Genomic DNA, 12,249 nt, shown 5'->3' with positions numbered 1-12,249 from the left:
GTGTGGCGAGGCCCAGGGCACACAGCCCGAGCCGTGTCTGGGAGCCGACGGCGGACGTGCTGCGCCACGTGTGGCGAGGCCCAGAGCACACAGCCCGAGCCGTGTCTGGGAGCCGACGGCGGACGTGCTGCGCCACGTGTGGCGAGGCCCAGAGCACAGCCCGAGCCGTGTCTGGGAGCCGACGGCGGACGTGCGCCACGTGTGGCGAGGCCCAGAGCGCACAGTCCGAGCCGTGTCTGGGAGCCGACGGCGGACGTGCTGCGCCACGTGTGGCGAGGCCCAGAGCGCACAGTCCGAGCCGTGTCTGGGAGCCGACGGCGGACGTGCTGCGCCACGTGTAGCAAGGCCCAGAGCACACAGCCCGAGCCGTGTCTGGGAGCCGACGGCGGACGTGCTGCGCCACGTGTAGCAAGGCCCAGAGCACACAGCCCGAGCCGTGTCTGGGAGCCGACGGCGGACCTGCCACGCCACGGCCGCGTCAGAGAGTGGGCGGGTCCGGGGTCGTGTGTCCTCCACCGTGTCCATCAGGCGCCGTGACTTTTAGAGGCTGGCGCCCCGTCACCACAAAATGTGACGGTGGAGCCGTCGTGCAGACGCTACCAGCCACAAACGCCGCAGCGTCGGGCAAGGGCACACCGCAGCCATGCTCTCCAAAATCAGCATCACTCGGTCTGCCGGCGTTTTGTCCAGGCTCGTCATCATTTCCGTGATCCTCAGCGCTCTGTGCGACTTAACCACCGCAGGAGGTAACGCTTTGGACGGTGCTGTGTTGCTGTGCGGGAGGGTTTCGCACGCGCCTCCAGTTAGCGTTGTCCTGTGGTCATGAAGCCAGCACGCATCAGCGGTTGGTTACGGTGGTCGTTGTTATTGGAATGCTGCAGCAGGCTACACCTGACTTGCAGTGGTTTCGCTCTGAAATCAGTTGCGATTCTTTCTTGATCTGTATGGTTCCCTATCGCAAAATCGTTCATGCTGTTGTATCTATTTTTGACAATTCCTGATGTATGTTAATTATAACCAATGTAACTACATGCGCCGGCGGGAACCTCCCACATCTGTAGGAAATCAAAATAAATATGTGCGAATACACAACAGATGAAGTAGATTAATTTTGTGATACATTTTATATAGGCGGGCTCGTTGCTGTTGCTACTTGTTGCAGCGTTCAGGATCACTGTCATTGCAACCTATCGCTGTTGTGCTCTAACTTCGTAACTAGATGGCACACCTGCATGTGTGATGTACTGGACACCTCTATGGATGGATGTTGGTTGCCAACACCAGTACGAACGGCCATGTTCTATGTGTCAGAAATCGGCAGTTTCGATGTACCGTCTTTCCGTTTCGGATTTTTTGCCGGCTGACTGAACAGAGATTAGCTTAACAGTACAATAGTGTGGTATACGGTGCAACAGTGTTCTAACAGCATAACAGTGGAACATAATAATGCTATAACCGTTTAACAGTACAGTACAACAGTGTCATAACAACATAACAGGACAGTATTACAGCGTCATAACAGCAAAACAGTGCACGATGAGAATGTTATAACATTGTAACAGATGCAGTATAACGGTGTCTAACAGTACAATAACGCTTTCAGCATCAGGTGCGTCCGACCAATGGTTTTGTTCGTTCTCTTGCTTTGATGTGTTGTTCTCCCAGCATAGTTCAAGACCGGTGATATCCAAGCTTCGGGAATACATTGTAGCCTTTTACCAACGAATCGAGATAACCGTCCTGCCTCCGATCTGTTCACAGGCTGGAAATTAATAGTATGCTACAGTGATAAAGACTGCCCGAGGGCCGGACCGTACTGCGTGGCGAAGAAATGCCGACGTAAGTAATCAGTGATAATGCCAAGCTATTTTCGCGAGGTCTTGTCATTCAGTTCAGAATGAAACAAACATGCTAATGTCGGAATAGAGCACATATAAGACGAACATCTATGGCGTGTTGAATTTAGTTCAAAATTTGCGATTTACCTAGACACCTGCGACTTGTTTGCATGTGCCGCCTGGAATGCGATAAATATGCATCAATTTAAATGCGTTTTTTACGACTGGCTGCAAAACATGCAAATCTAAAACTGATGGCAAGTAGCTCTTATATTTCACCGTGAGACTGTGTGGAGTTTGAATGCGCCGTTTTAGCGCGACTTGACCCCGGCGGGCGCGATGTGAAGCACACACAAATCCCACAGCTCGGCTGTGTTATCCAACGCGCCAAGGCTGGACAAAACTATTTCCCGTCCCTGGCCTTATGCCAATGTGTCGTATGATGTCAAGGAAATGTATAAAACAGTTGAAATTAGCGACTCGGCAAACAGCTGCACAGCCCCACGATGGACAATTGTCATAAAACCGTTGAATGATAAAGTGCTTTGCAAACGCCAAAATTCGCCATGCTGTCCTCAAAGGATTTACCTAGATTTAAAACAGGCTGGTCATCAGCGAATCGGTGAAAGCTTCACTTTATGATAGTTATGCTAGTCTACAAATGTTCTGAACGGAAGAACCGAAAAATCGGTGTTTTTAGAAATTGAGATGGATTTAGCTCAAGTCATTGGCAAAATCCAGGCGATCAAAATGTGCATGGACCCTTCAGATCAGCAGTGCAAAAGGTTATTGAACTGGCAGCAACAGTAAAGGCGACAGGTGTGCTAGACGCGTGTTCTAGAAATATGCTGTTATTGGGGCTGAAGTCTTTTGAATAAAGCTGAAGAGAAAAACACACTCAATTTGGTAGTTGTTGGTTGGCATTCATAATGCAGAGATATTCAGGTGAGAACTACGAAGTTAGTTTATCTTGTCACTTAGCAACGCTAGAAATCTAAGCTGTTTAAGCCTTTCAGCACATGGAAGGATATTAAATGCAGGGCAAGCATTTTACCTTCCTCTATGATGCTGGGACCTCGACAGCTAGCTGCTTTCCCAAACACAGAAATAGCGTCAGGCGACACCGCCGTTGAAGTGTAAATGTGCTTACATGTACTACACATGCGTGTAAACTACATGTAAGCCACATGTACTACATGTACATGTACCCTGATGTGCTTACATGTACCACACGAATTAATTGTGCTTAAACATTTGCAGGGAAATTTCTTTTGAAGTAATTTCAATATCAACTGGTCATCATTTGGCTATGAATTGGACATTCCTTATTGTGAACTGAAAAGGGCAAGATTGCGACATCAAAATATCCATTTCATTCTTGCTATGATTAAAGAGTGTTTTCTCAAACTATTCCCTCACTTACCGCACAGTTCTGAGTTCACTATGCGCTTGGAAGTACGGACCCTTGCTCAACCCACCCTGGCACGTGCGTGGCCGGGGCGCCTGCCCTCAAGTTCACCCACCTGCGGCGAGATGGCGTTATAATGCGCTTGCCATTTGTCCTCGACTGGTTGGCCTACAGCTCTTTGCAGCGGCCGCGCTAAAGGTCAGGCGACGTCGGAGAGCAGGACGAACTCTGTGGATCGTTGCGGTACGTTAGCTGTTGCCGCAAAATTCTGCCCTTGGCCTCAAATCACCGATCGCAGCGAGGGGTCAGGCTTATCTAGCAGGCGCTGCTTAGCGCTGATTGCGGGAATCCACGCAAGGCAAATGTTCACGTTAAATCTGTCGAAAGTAGAAAAGTTGTGATATGCGAGTGCTCAAGCTGTTTGCTACCATAACACCCCAGCAATGATCAATATCATTTTTTTTAAATTTCTTGGCTGCATGATTTATTACACCTCATAACGTAGGAAATTATCAGCCAAGAAATGTTATTTGGATACTATGTAGCCAATCTGTAGGCTTTTTATCATGGTAACACAATTTTTTAAGCGGGGCATTTCGAGAGAAGTTTTGTTAACAGGCAGCACTTACAACACTGTCAAGGTGGCTACTGATGTTGTCTGGCTACCGATGTAGCTGTAGTCCGAAATTGCATCACGCAAGCTGAAACGCTTACACGACGTGCGAACTGTTTGATGCAATGCTTTTTTTATTTTGTACTTACCTTTGCATGGAAAAGGTAAATACATGGTGGTCTTCTGTGGCACTGAAGGCTGCTTTATTGTCCTTATCCTGATCTTGTTGCTATGTAGCATTTAGGTTACACTGCTCTTTCATTTGAAACCCCTATGCAAACGACTGAAGGTGCAGAACGCCGTGTGATGGCGGGGCGGGAAGCGGTGACCACATGCAATAACTACGAGTCAAGCCAGGGAAGCCAACTGAGAGGGACATTTGTACCGTCTAACCCGCCCACGGCCTTCTAGCACCCCCTTCACCAACCTACCCTTCCCAACCTAGAGGTGAGCCAAGCCCGAACAGTTAGATCTTCAGCCTTTTCATCCCGTCTCGCTTCGCCTCTAGGAGCAGCACGCTGGTATTTTGGTTAGGGTCTGCTAATAATCGCATCCACATGCAGTCTGTGAGTATTATTTTGCTGTTCGCTAGGAACGGGGAGTATGACGTCACTCTGGTTTTCTCTAAGGCGTCGATGACATCATGCCGGTGGCGCCTCGCGACGTCACTCGAATCTACCATGCAGCAGGCATCGGATTACCATGGGAGAAAAACTGATCTGATCCACTGAACTGGAATGGTGCTAGAGGCATGCCCACCACCAAACGTGTGGTTATTATAAAGTTCACATACGAGTTCCGTCTAAATTTCGTAGTTTACATACGTTACGCATTTCAGATTCTCCTGTAATACGAACAAATGGTGTTAGTTTAAAAAAGCATGCATATGTTCGAGTAAAAAATGAAATGTTTTGGTTTACCCTCAGGATACAAGTTTCTGGCATGAAAGGTGTTGAATACACCACCATGAGATAACTGTGGTGCAACACACATAACCATTCAATACATTCTCCAAATTCCATGGTACCACTGCCTTCAATGAATCCACAATTCCGAGTAATGACAGGAAGGGAACCGAGGATCTAAAAATTTCATATCCCGTTCGCACCAAACTGATAAACTGACACGCCCGATATACGCTTGGGGAGCGGTCAAACTTACTCATAAGAAAGGCAAAACTGGCCGCGTGCACCTTCTTAGCATACACCAGAGATGAAACGAAACTCACTTAAACGCAATGTGGAAACTAATCCACCAGCCCCTGACATAGGAGCCACGATTAGTGCTGAGTATGCTACCTTGACAACACGGCAAACGGAATGCTTGCATGCACTCCATGGCGGGAGCGTGACATGGCTCGGTAACCCCATGGCGGGGCGTGACATGGCTCGGTGACCCCATGGCGGGAGCGTGTTATGGCCCGATAACCCCAGTGATAAGATGCCTGTTGTTTCAGCCATCACGGCCTACTGCACTGGCAATGAGACCGGTGTGGCGTCGTGCAACAGCTGCGTCTGCTTAAATGGTGGCTGGGCGTGCACGAGGAAGGCGTGCGCCAGGAGCTGTGAGTAGCGGTAGCCCGACTGGTGTGTTTTTATTATATATATATATATATATATATATATATATATATATATATATGTATATGATTCTATAATCTTAACGCAATTACGCAGCATTTTTGTGAGGAATTTAGATATAAGTATATATATGCGTACATATATATATATATATATATATATATATATATATATATATTACTACACATATATTTATATAAAGTTATATCTACTTAATGCAATTACGCAGTATTTGTGTGAGCAAGAAGCGTATGCGAGGACATGAGTGAGAAAAGAAGCTTTGCATCCCGAAAAGAGCACGCTGGATCAAGCTAGGCATGGGGCCAGTTACAATGTGACGTAGAAGGAGATGCTCCTCTACAAACTTCTGAGCTCCAGAATATTCAACCCTCCAGTTATTGTCTTGTCAACCACAGCGCATTCTCAGGCTCATCTATACCGATATATGTTGCTAGCGTCTAAGCCCGTGTTAATAGGACCCACTTGTTCCCCAGATCACAGTGTTTCCATGTTTCCAGTCCCTTACAACGGAGCTGTGCCATGCCGCCTGGCGGAGGATTTGTGCCGGAGCCAAAGCTCGGTACGTTACTGGTGGTGCAGTCACATAGAACGTTTACATTGTGAAATGCTCGTTCAAATGGCGAATGAATTAAAAGAGAGATAAAAAAGAATTAAAATCAAGGAGAAAATGATGAAATGAATGAATGCTTAAAATTGAATAGTAATCTCCGTCATCGCCTTAAGCAGTGCGGTGCACTAGCTGTTGATTAGCTTCAGCGCCTACTTGGCAGTAATACCTTCCTAACAACGTAGAATTAAACAAAGGTTTTTGACATTATCGGTGAGATAGCTCAATAAATCGTGCAAAGGCACAATGCAAGGACATTTACATTGCCCAAGAACAAAAGAACAGCATACCAAAACTACTACATGCAATTAACCACGAGAAGATGAAACGAATCCCGCTTGAGGTGGCATCCACCCAGTCTTCTCGATCACGCAAACGGAAAATGCACGAGCGCTGCGGTGTGACTGCACCTGCAATGCATCACAGCTTTGGATTTAGGCTTGAAAGCATCTTCAATTCGGGGCTGTGAATGAAAATGTTAGACCTCAACGCTCGCATGTTCCAAATTCAAAATCCTACAACACCTACTCCCTCTTGTGTGGTCATGTATGGTCATCCGTATGAAAATGAGCAGCTCAATACATATCTATATGTAAGAAATAAATGTTAACAAAATTATACAAAGCAGCAGCAACGAACGGTTTCCAGGCATTTCTTCTTTAAACCAAACTATTTGCTTCAGAACTTCCAGCAGACGCGGGGTGCTCAGGAATGACTCAATGACGTCACCATATGGCATGGGGTGCTAAGCGATGACTGAATGACGTCACCGGACCGCGCGGGGAGCTGAGGGGTGACCGAGTGACGTCACCAGGTCGAGTGCCTGCCGCCGGCCGGACACACTCATAAATGCAACCCTGACCGGCGGCGGACGCGTGGCCCGCCTCAGCTAGCAGATCGGATGGGTAGGTGGGTGGGTCGTGGGCTCCCTGACCGGCGGCGGACGCGTGACCCGTCGCAGCTAGCAGATCGGATGGGTAGGTGGGTGGGTCGTGGGCTCCCTGACCGGCGGCGGACGCGTGGCCCGTCGCAGCTAGCAGATCGGATGGGTAGATGGGTGGGTCGTGGGCTCCCTGACCGGCGGTGGACGCGGGACCCGTCTCAGCTAGCAGATCGGATGGGTAGGTGGGTGGGTCGTGGGCTCCCTGACCGGCGGCGGACGCGTGACCCGTCTCAGCTAGCAGATCGGATGGGTAGGTGGGTGGGTCGTGGGCTCCCTGACCGGCGGCGGACGCGTGACCCGCCTCAGCTAGCAGATCGGATGAGTAGGTGGGTGGGTCGTGGGCTCCCTGACCGACGGCGGACGCGGGACCCTCGCAGCTAGCAGATCGGATGAGTAGGTGGGTGGGTCGTGGGCTCCCTGACCGGCGGCGGACGCGTTACCCGCCTCAGCTAGCAGATCGGATGGGTAGGTGGGTGGGTCGTGGGCTCCCTGACCGGCGGCGGACGCGGGACCCGTCGCAGCTAGCAGATCGGATGGGTAGGTGGGTGGGTCGTGGGCTCCCTGACCGGCGGCGGACGCGGGACCCGTCGCAGCTAGCAGATCGGATGGGTAGGTGGGTGGGTCGTGGGCTCCCTGACCGGCGAGGACTGTTTGTCATTATTGTTAGGATAGACGCTGAGATTACGCCTTGCGCTTTTACGGCGATGTACTCATCGCGTCCTGTGCCACTTGGTGTTCGTAATAAAAAATAACGAACAAGCGAAGTTGTGCTCAAACTCATGACAACGAATTGGAAGTATAACAACACTCTCGCGGGAGGTGATTTATGTACACCATGATAAGAATAAGGATCCAAGGTGTCTGCAGTTTTCCCCTACACTACGCTGAAAAGCTATTGTTTTACTGGTTTGTACAGCATGCAATGGTGTTTCTGAGATCAGAGTACTTGCTTAAACATAGCCCAATACGTGAACAAGACCTCACCACCCATGCTGTGTTGTCCATTTCGTCAAAACAGGACACCTCCGTCCTTTACAGCTGCAAGGGGTCGCCGGAGCATCCTTTTGTGCCGTGCACTGCTAGCATGCGACCGCTCCTCGCCGGATGCTAACGAAGTTGGATAGGCAGTCAGCTATTAACGCACCATTCTGTGGATAGGCCAGCGCGCCGACAAGCAACGATTTCGAATTACAAAGAGGCTGCTGCGCAATGTTTTACGCCATCGCACAACCGAGTTTACCTCTTGCTTATGCTCCGTTCAAAGCACGCACGACTCCGCAGCACTAAAAATATACGGCCCGTGGCTGCTCCTCGCAGGCTGAGCCTATGGACCCACCGCCGGCCAGTGACACACCGTTGGCCAGCCCGTCGGTGAAGGGTGCAGAGAAGCTGTCCTCCCTGCCTCCCGCCGCCGGGCCGGAGCCGGTCGTCGACGCCGGCGAACCTGCGCCGCCGCCCGTCCGCGTCGACAGCGTGGCTGCAGCCGGCGACGCTCGTGGTGCCCTGCCAGCAGCGACAGTCCCAAGGCCGCAGGTAAACAGCGGGAAATAGCCCCGGGGTGATGTAACACCGGGAAACATCTTCAGGGGAGATCGGGGGGGGGTGGGGGGGGGGGGGGGGAGGAACGGACCCACAGACGAGGCAATAAAGGAAGTAGTTCCGGATACAGGACGGGGACCTGACTTTTCTACGAAGGTGACACAGGGTGACAACTTCTGACAGGAACACCGTGGTGCAGAAACACAACCTGAGGCGAGCACAGCGTCAGCTTATTGCGCTGCGTCACAGCTCGCTTCCCTTGTCTGATTCAATCATTGCAATAGCCATTTGCACAGCGAAGTAGAACACATAAACAAACGTTGTCGCTATTTTCCAGAGGCATTGCTAATGCTAATAACAACTTTAGAAACTGAGCCTGTTCACGGGTAGACGATTTGCGTATTCGTCTCGGAAGCTCCAGACAACCACTTAATGTGTCAGACGGCCACTTGATCTGGATCTATAACTGGGTCTGGGGCAATGGACATTGACAATTCCAAGCTGTTGACAAAATGTCATAAACGATGGAATATCAACCAAATTTCGGGGTATTCACAGACCATCGGTGTGGCTGCAAGTGGCACCGTTGGCCAGCAGTGAGTAAGGGTGCTCCACCACCCACCTCTGGCGCCAATGATTCCCACTGTTATATCGCTTGCACATTCTGTCCTACACTCCATTACCGCTCAACATTCTCTGCCACATTCCTGGCTGACTGTCTCTTTAAACCTTCCTTAGCCCTTCATAAACCCTATGTGACGTGCAAGTGCACATTTACATGTGCGTGAGCATGCGTCGTTAACAGCTTTCATGGTATAGCAATTCACAAAAAACAGTACTCACACTGCACTTGAGCCACTTTTTGTGATTCACACGCGAGCTAACGGCCATCTTTTGTGTCACTGCAAAGAATCCATCCTAGTCTCGTTGTAAGAGAAGAGTGCTTTGTGCTAACGGAGAAATGAATGGCTGATATTGCAAATTCTTCTTGCTCACGTTCAAATGTAAAAACCTGTACATTTGGGCAAATGCAGCTTCCCAGGCTCTTTGACTGAATGACCGAGGTGTGACAGTTCAGTGCATAAACCGTAGCCTCACTGCTTTCAGTGCGGAAGCCCCAGCTGTGCAAAACGGATGCTGACTGCCCACAATACGCTCCCTACTGCGGAGAGGGCAAATGCCGCCGTGAGTAGCACACGTGTTTTAAGTTTGTCGTCCTTGGCCTTCTGCTCTGCGAGACGTATAAAGTTCGGCAAAGATATTAATGGACGGCAGATTAATTAGCAAGGACGGCGACCGCCAGTTACCTTTTCCTGCATCAGCTGCCGATGAATGGGCCAGAGGAAAAGTATTACACGTTGGTCTTTTAAGCAGCCTACTCTGTGGATTGCGACCACTAATATGTGATGTTTCAGGGGTGATAACACACTGCCGATCCGGCGAAGAGGGCATGGCTGGATGCAAGAGGTGCATCTGCGGCAAGGGCGTCTGGGCCTGCGTGTATAAGAGCTGTCCGGAACCATGTAAGTGCACATTAAGACAGCAGTTTACAGTTGCTTAGGCCTGGGCCTGCCTGTTTAGGCCGTTTGGGCCTGCGCGTATAAAAGCTGTCCGGAACCAGGTAAGTGCACATTAAGGCAGCAGTTAACAGTTGTTTAGATAGTATTTGTATGCATTGTTTGGTGTGTGTAAGTCGGAATGCAGTAGCAAAATGATGTAGTGCAGTAACACCTGATGTAGTGCAGTAGCAGAATGAATGAAGTGTCCTTAAGCTGCGCGTGACGCATTTCTGAACATCGGTTCGTATGGTCTAATTATCTTACAGCTACAGTGGACACAACATTTTTGCGTCTATGTGGCAACATGAGCGTAATATGCTGTCATCATCATCATCGCCGCCGTCACCATCAGCACCTCATGAAAAGGTTACGTTTCAAGTAAACAAATACATTGCCACAAAATGGAAATGTTATAAGTATATCAGCGGAGGGTGCATTTGAATCAGTTTCAAACCAGGAGCACTGGCAACTTTAGGGAGCCCTTGGCGCACTTTCGCTGCAATGCACGGCGCGACGCGAGCATAGGAGAAAGGACCCTGTTGTCACCATGCTCACTACGGCATGTCTGTGCCTTTGCAGTCAAACATGATGGAGCGGTGCCGTGTCAGTGGGCGAAGGATCTGAAGCTATGCCGCGACTGATCCTCGGTTCTGCCTCGGCCACTGCAGCTGGAATTACAAGACAACAACCAACACGTTCAGAAGCAGCTTTAACCCTCGCCCTGACTCGCCCCACATAATAGCGCGGAACGATAGAAAGTTTGATACGACCCACCCCTCCGATTTCCAAGCTAAGAAAGATAGAGCCTCGCGGAGAAAACAGTGAATTGGCCTCAACGAGCTCTCGCTATTAGTTTGGATTGGTGTTGACAAGGTGCTAGGTCAATAACTGACCCCATTCAGCCAGATCAAAAGGCCAGTGACAATACCATGCCAGACAGAAACATGAAACGACACAACGGTGTTTCTTGTTTAATTTTGAGCACACTGATGCATTTTTATGTGTTTTCAGCATATGTTCATGGTGCAGGGCTCTGTTAATGCGACAGTGTTGGCCCGACATGTGCGATCGACGGCTTCGTCGGTAGCCACCTGCCGGCCGCGGATCGCGGAGTTCTTAGAGGGTTCCTACAAAACCATTCCTCGTTGGAAACCAGGAAAGCTAGAAGCATGCTGGTACGGTCAAAACACGCGCAACTAACGTCCATTACGCTAGCGAAACTATGGGCGTGATTACACTACACACCAAGGCGCTGTCCCCCAAAATCCTATGGGGCTCACATCCCCCCCCCTCCCCCTCCCCCGCCGCTATCGGAGCGAGAGTTAATACGGTTAATGGGCTTCCTGAATTTGTGAAGACTTCGAGCACAAAAATGCACGGTGCGCTGGTAAATTGACGCACCAAGAACTGTGGTCACTAAGCAAGGGGCGCCAGCACATCTGATGCACATTGAAATTTGAAGCCATGATCCGGAACAATGCATTCGGTACGAACGCTTGTCTGTGAGAACCCTGAAAATAGATTTTTGGATGGCCACAAATGCAGTTTTTGACACCGCTCTGTGGTGCTCAATATTTGATCGGACACGTTGCACCACCACATCTCTGTGATGTATTGCAAACGGTGTTCTATTAATTATTTTGTATTTGGTTTGAACAATATATTGTCAAGCGGTGCCAATGCTTTGTTTTATTGCATGTTTTATTGCATCACAGTCGTGGTCGTCATCATCGTCTACGACGTGCTCGTCCTTGAGCGCGTCATCGTCATTGACATCATCATCGCCATCGCCATCGCCATTGCCATCGTCATCGCCATCGCCATCGTCATCGTTCTCGTCCTCGTCCTCGTCCCCTGTTCGATAAATATGCTCCTCAACGCGTCATTGTTTGATGACGTTATCGTACCTTGCACAACATAAATTGAGATCCAATTCCCAGCTATTTATGGCCAAAGAAATGGTGAGATTTTACTGATCTTATCTTGTGGTCATGGACCTTGAAATAGTCTTCCCACATAGTTTGCAATGTTTGCGGGCATGTAGAGCTGAAACCAAGATGGCTTTGAAAAGCATGTTTGTGAACTGCATCAAGATGGCTATTTTTGCTCAAAACTCCATACAAATGTATACTATCTCCTTT

The 12,249-nt window shown here is 49.5% G+C and overlaps 1 protein-coding gene and 1 long non-coding RNA gene across 2 annotated transcripts; both read left to right on the top strand.

The window, feature by feature from the left end:
* Positions 1-620: 620 nt before the first annotated feature.
* Positions 621-8,561, top strand: LOC119097221 (uncharacterized). Its single transcript, XM_037220274.1, has 5 exons — positions 621-746; positions 1,762-1,839; positions 5,316-5,423; positions 5,958-6,019; positions 8,328-8,561. The coding sequence occupies exons 1-5, from the start codon at positions 644-646 to the stop codon at positions 8,559-8,561; spliced, it is 585 nt and encodes a 194-aa protein (XP_037076169.1). The 5' UTR covers positions 621-643.
* A 1,074-nt stretch (positions 8,562-9,635) lies between these two features.
* LOC119097130 (uncharacterized) lies at positions 9,636-11,781 on the top strand. The gene is made up of 3 exons (XR_005094135.1): positions 9,636-9,734; positions 9,965-10,072; positions 10,688-11,781. It is a non-coding gene; the product is annotated as an uncharacterized LOC119097130 (long non-coding RNA).
* Positions 11,782-12,249: the final 468 nt, after the last annotated feature.

The sequence above is a fragment of the Pollicipes pollicipes genome, unplaced genomic scaffold, assembly GCF_011947565.3.
Source record: "Pollicipes pollicipes isolate AB1234 unplaced genomic scaffold, Ppol_2.1 Scaffold_4295;HRSCAF=5057_pilon_pilon_pilon, whole genome shotgun sequence".
In the NCBI taxonomy this organism is placed as follows: domain Eukaryota; kingdom Metazoa; phylum Arthropoda; class Thecostraca; order Pollicipedomorpha; family Pollicipedidae; genus Pollicipes; species Pollicipes pollicipes.
This window is presented reverse-complemented; position numbering and strand designations above follow the sequence as displayed.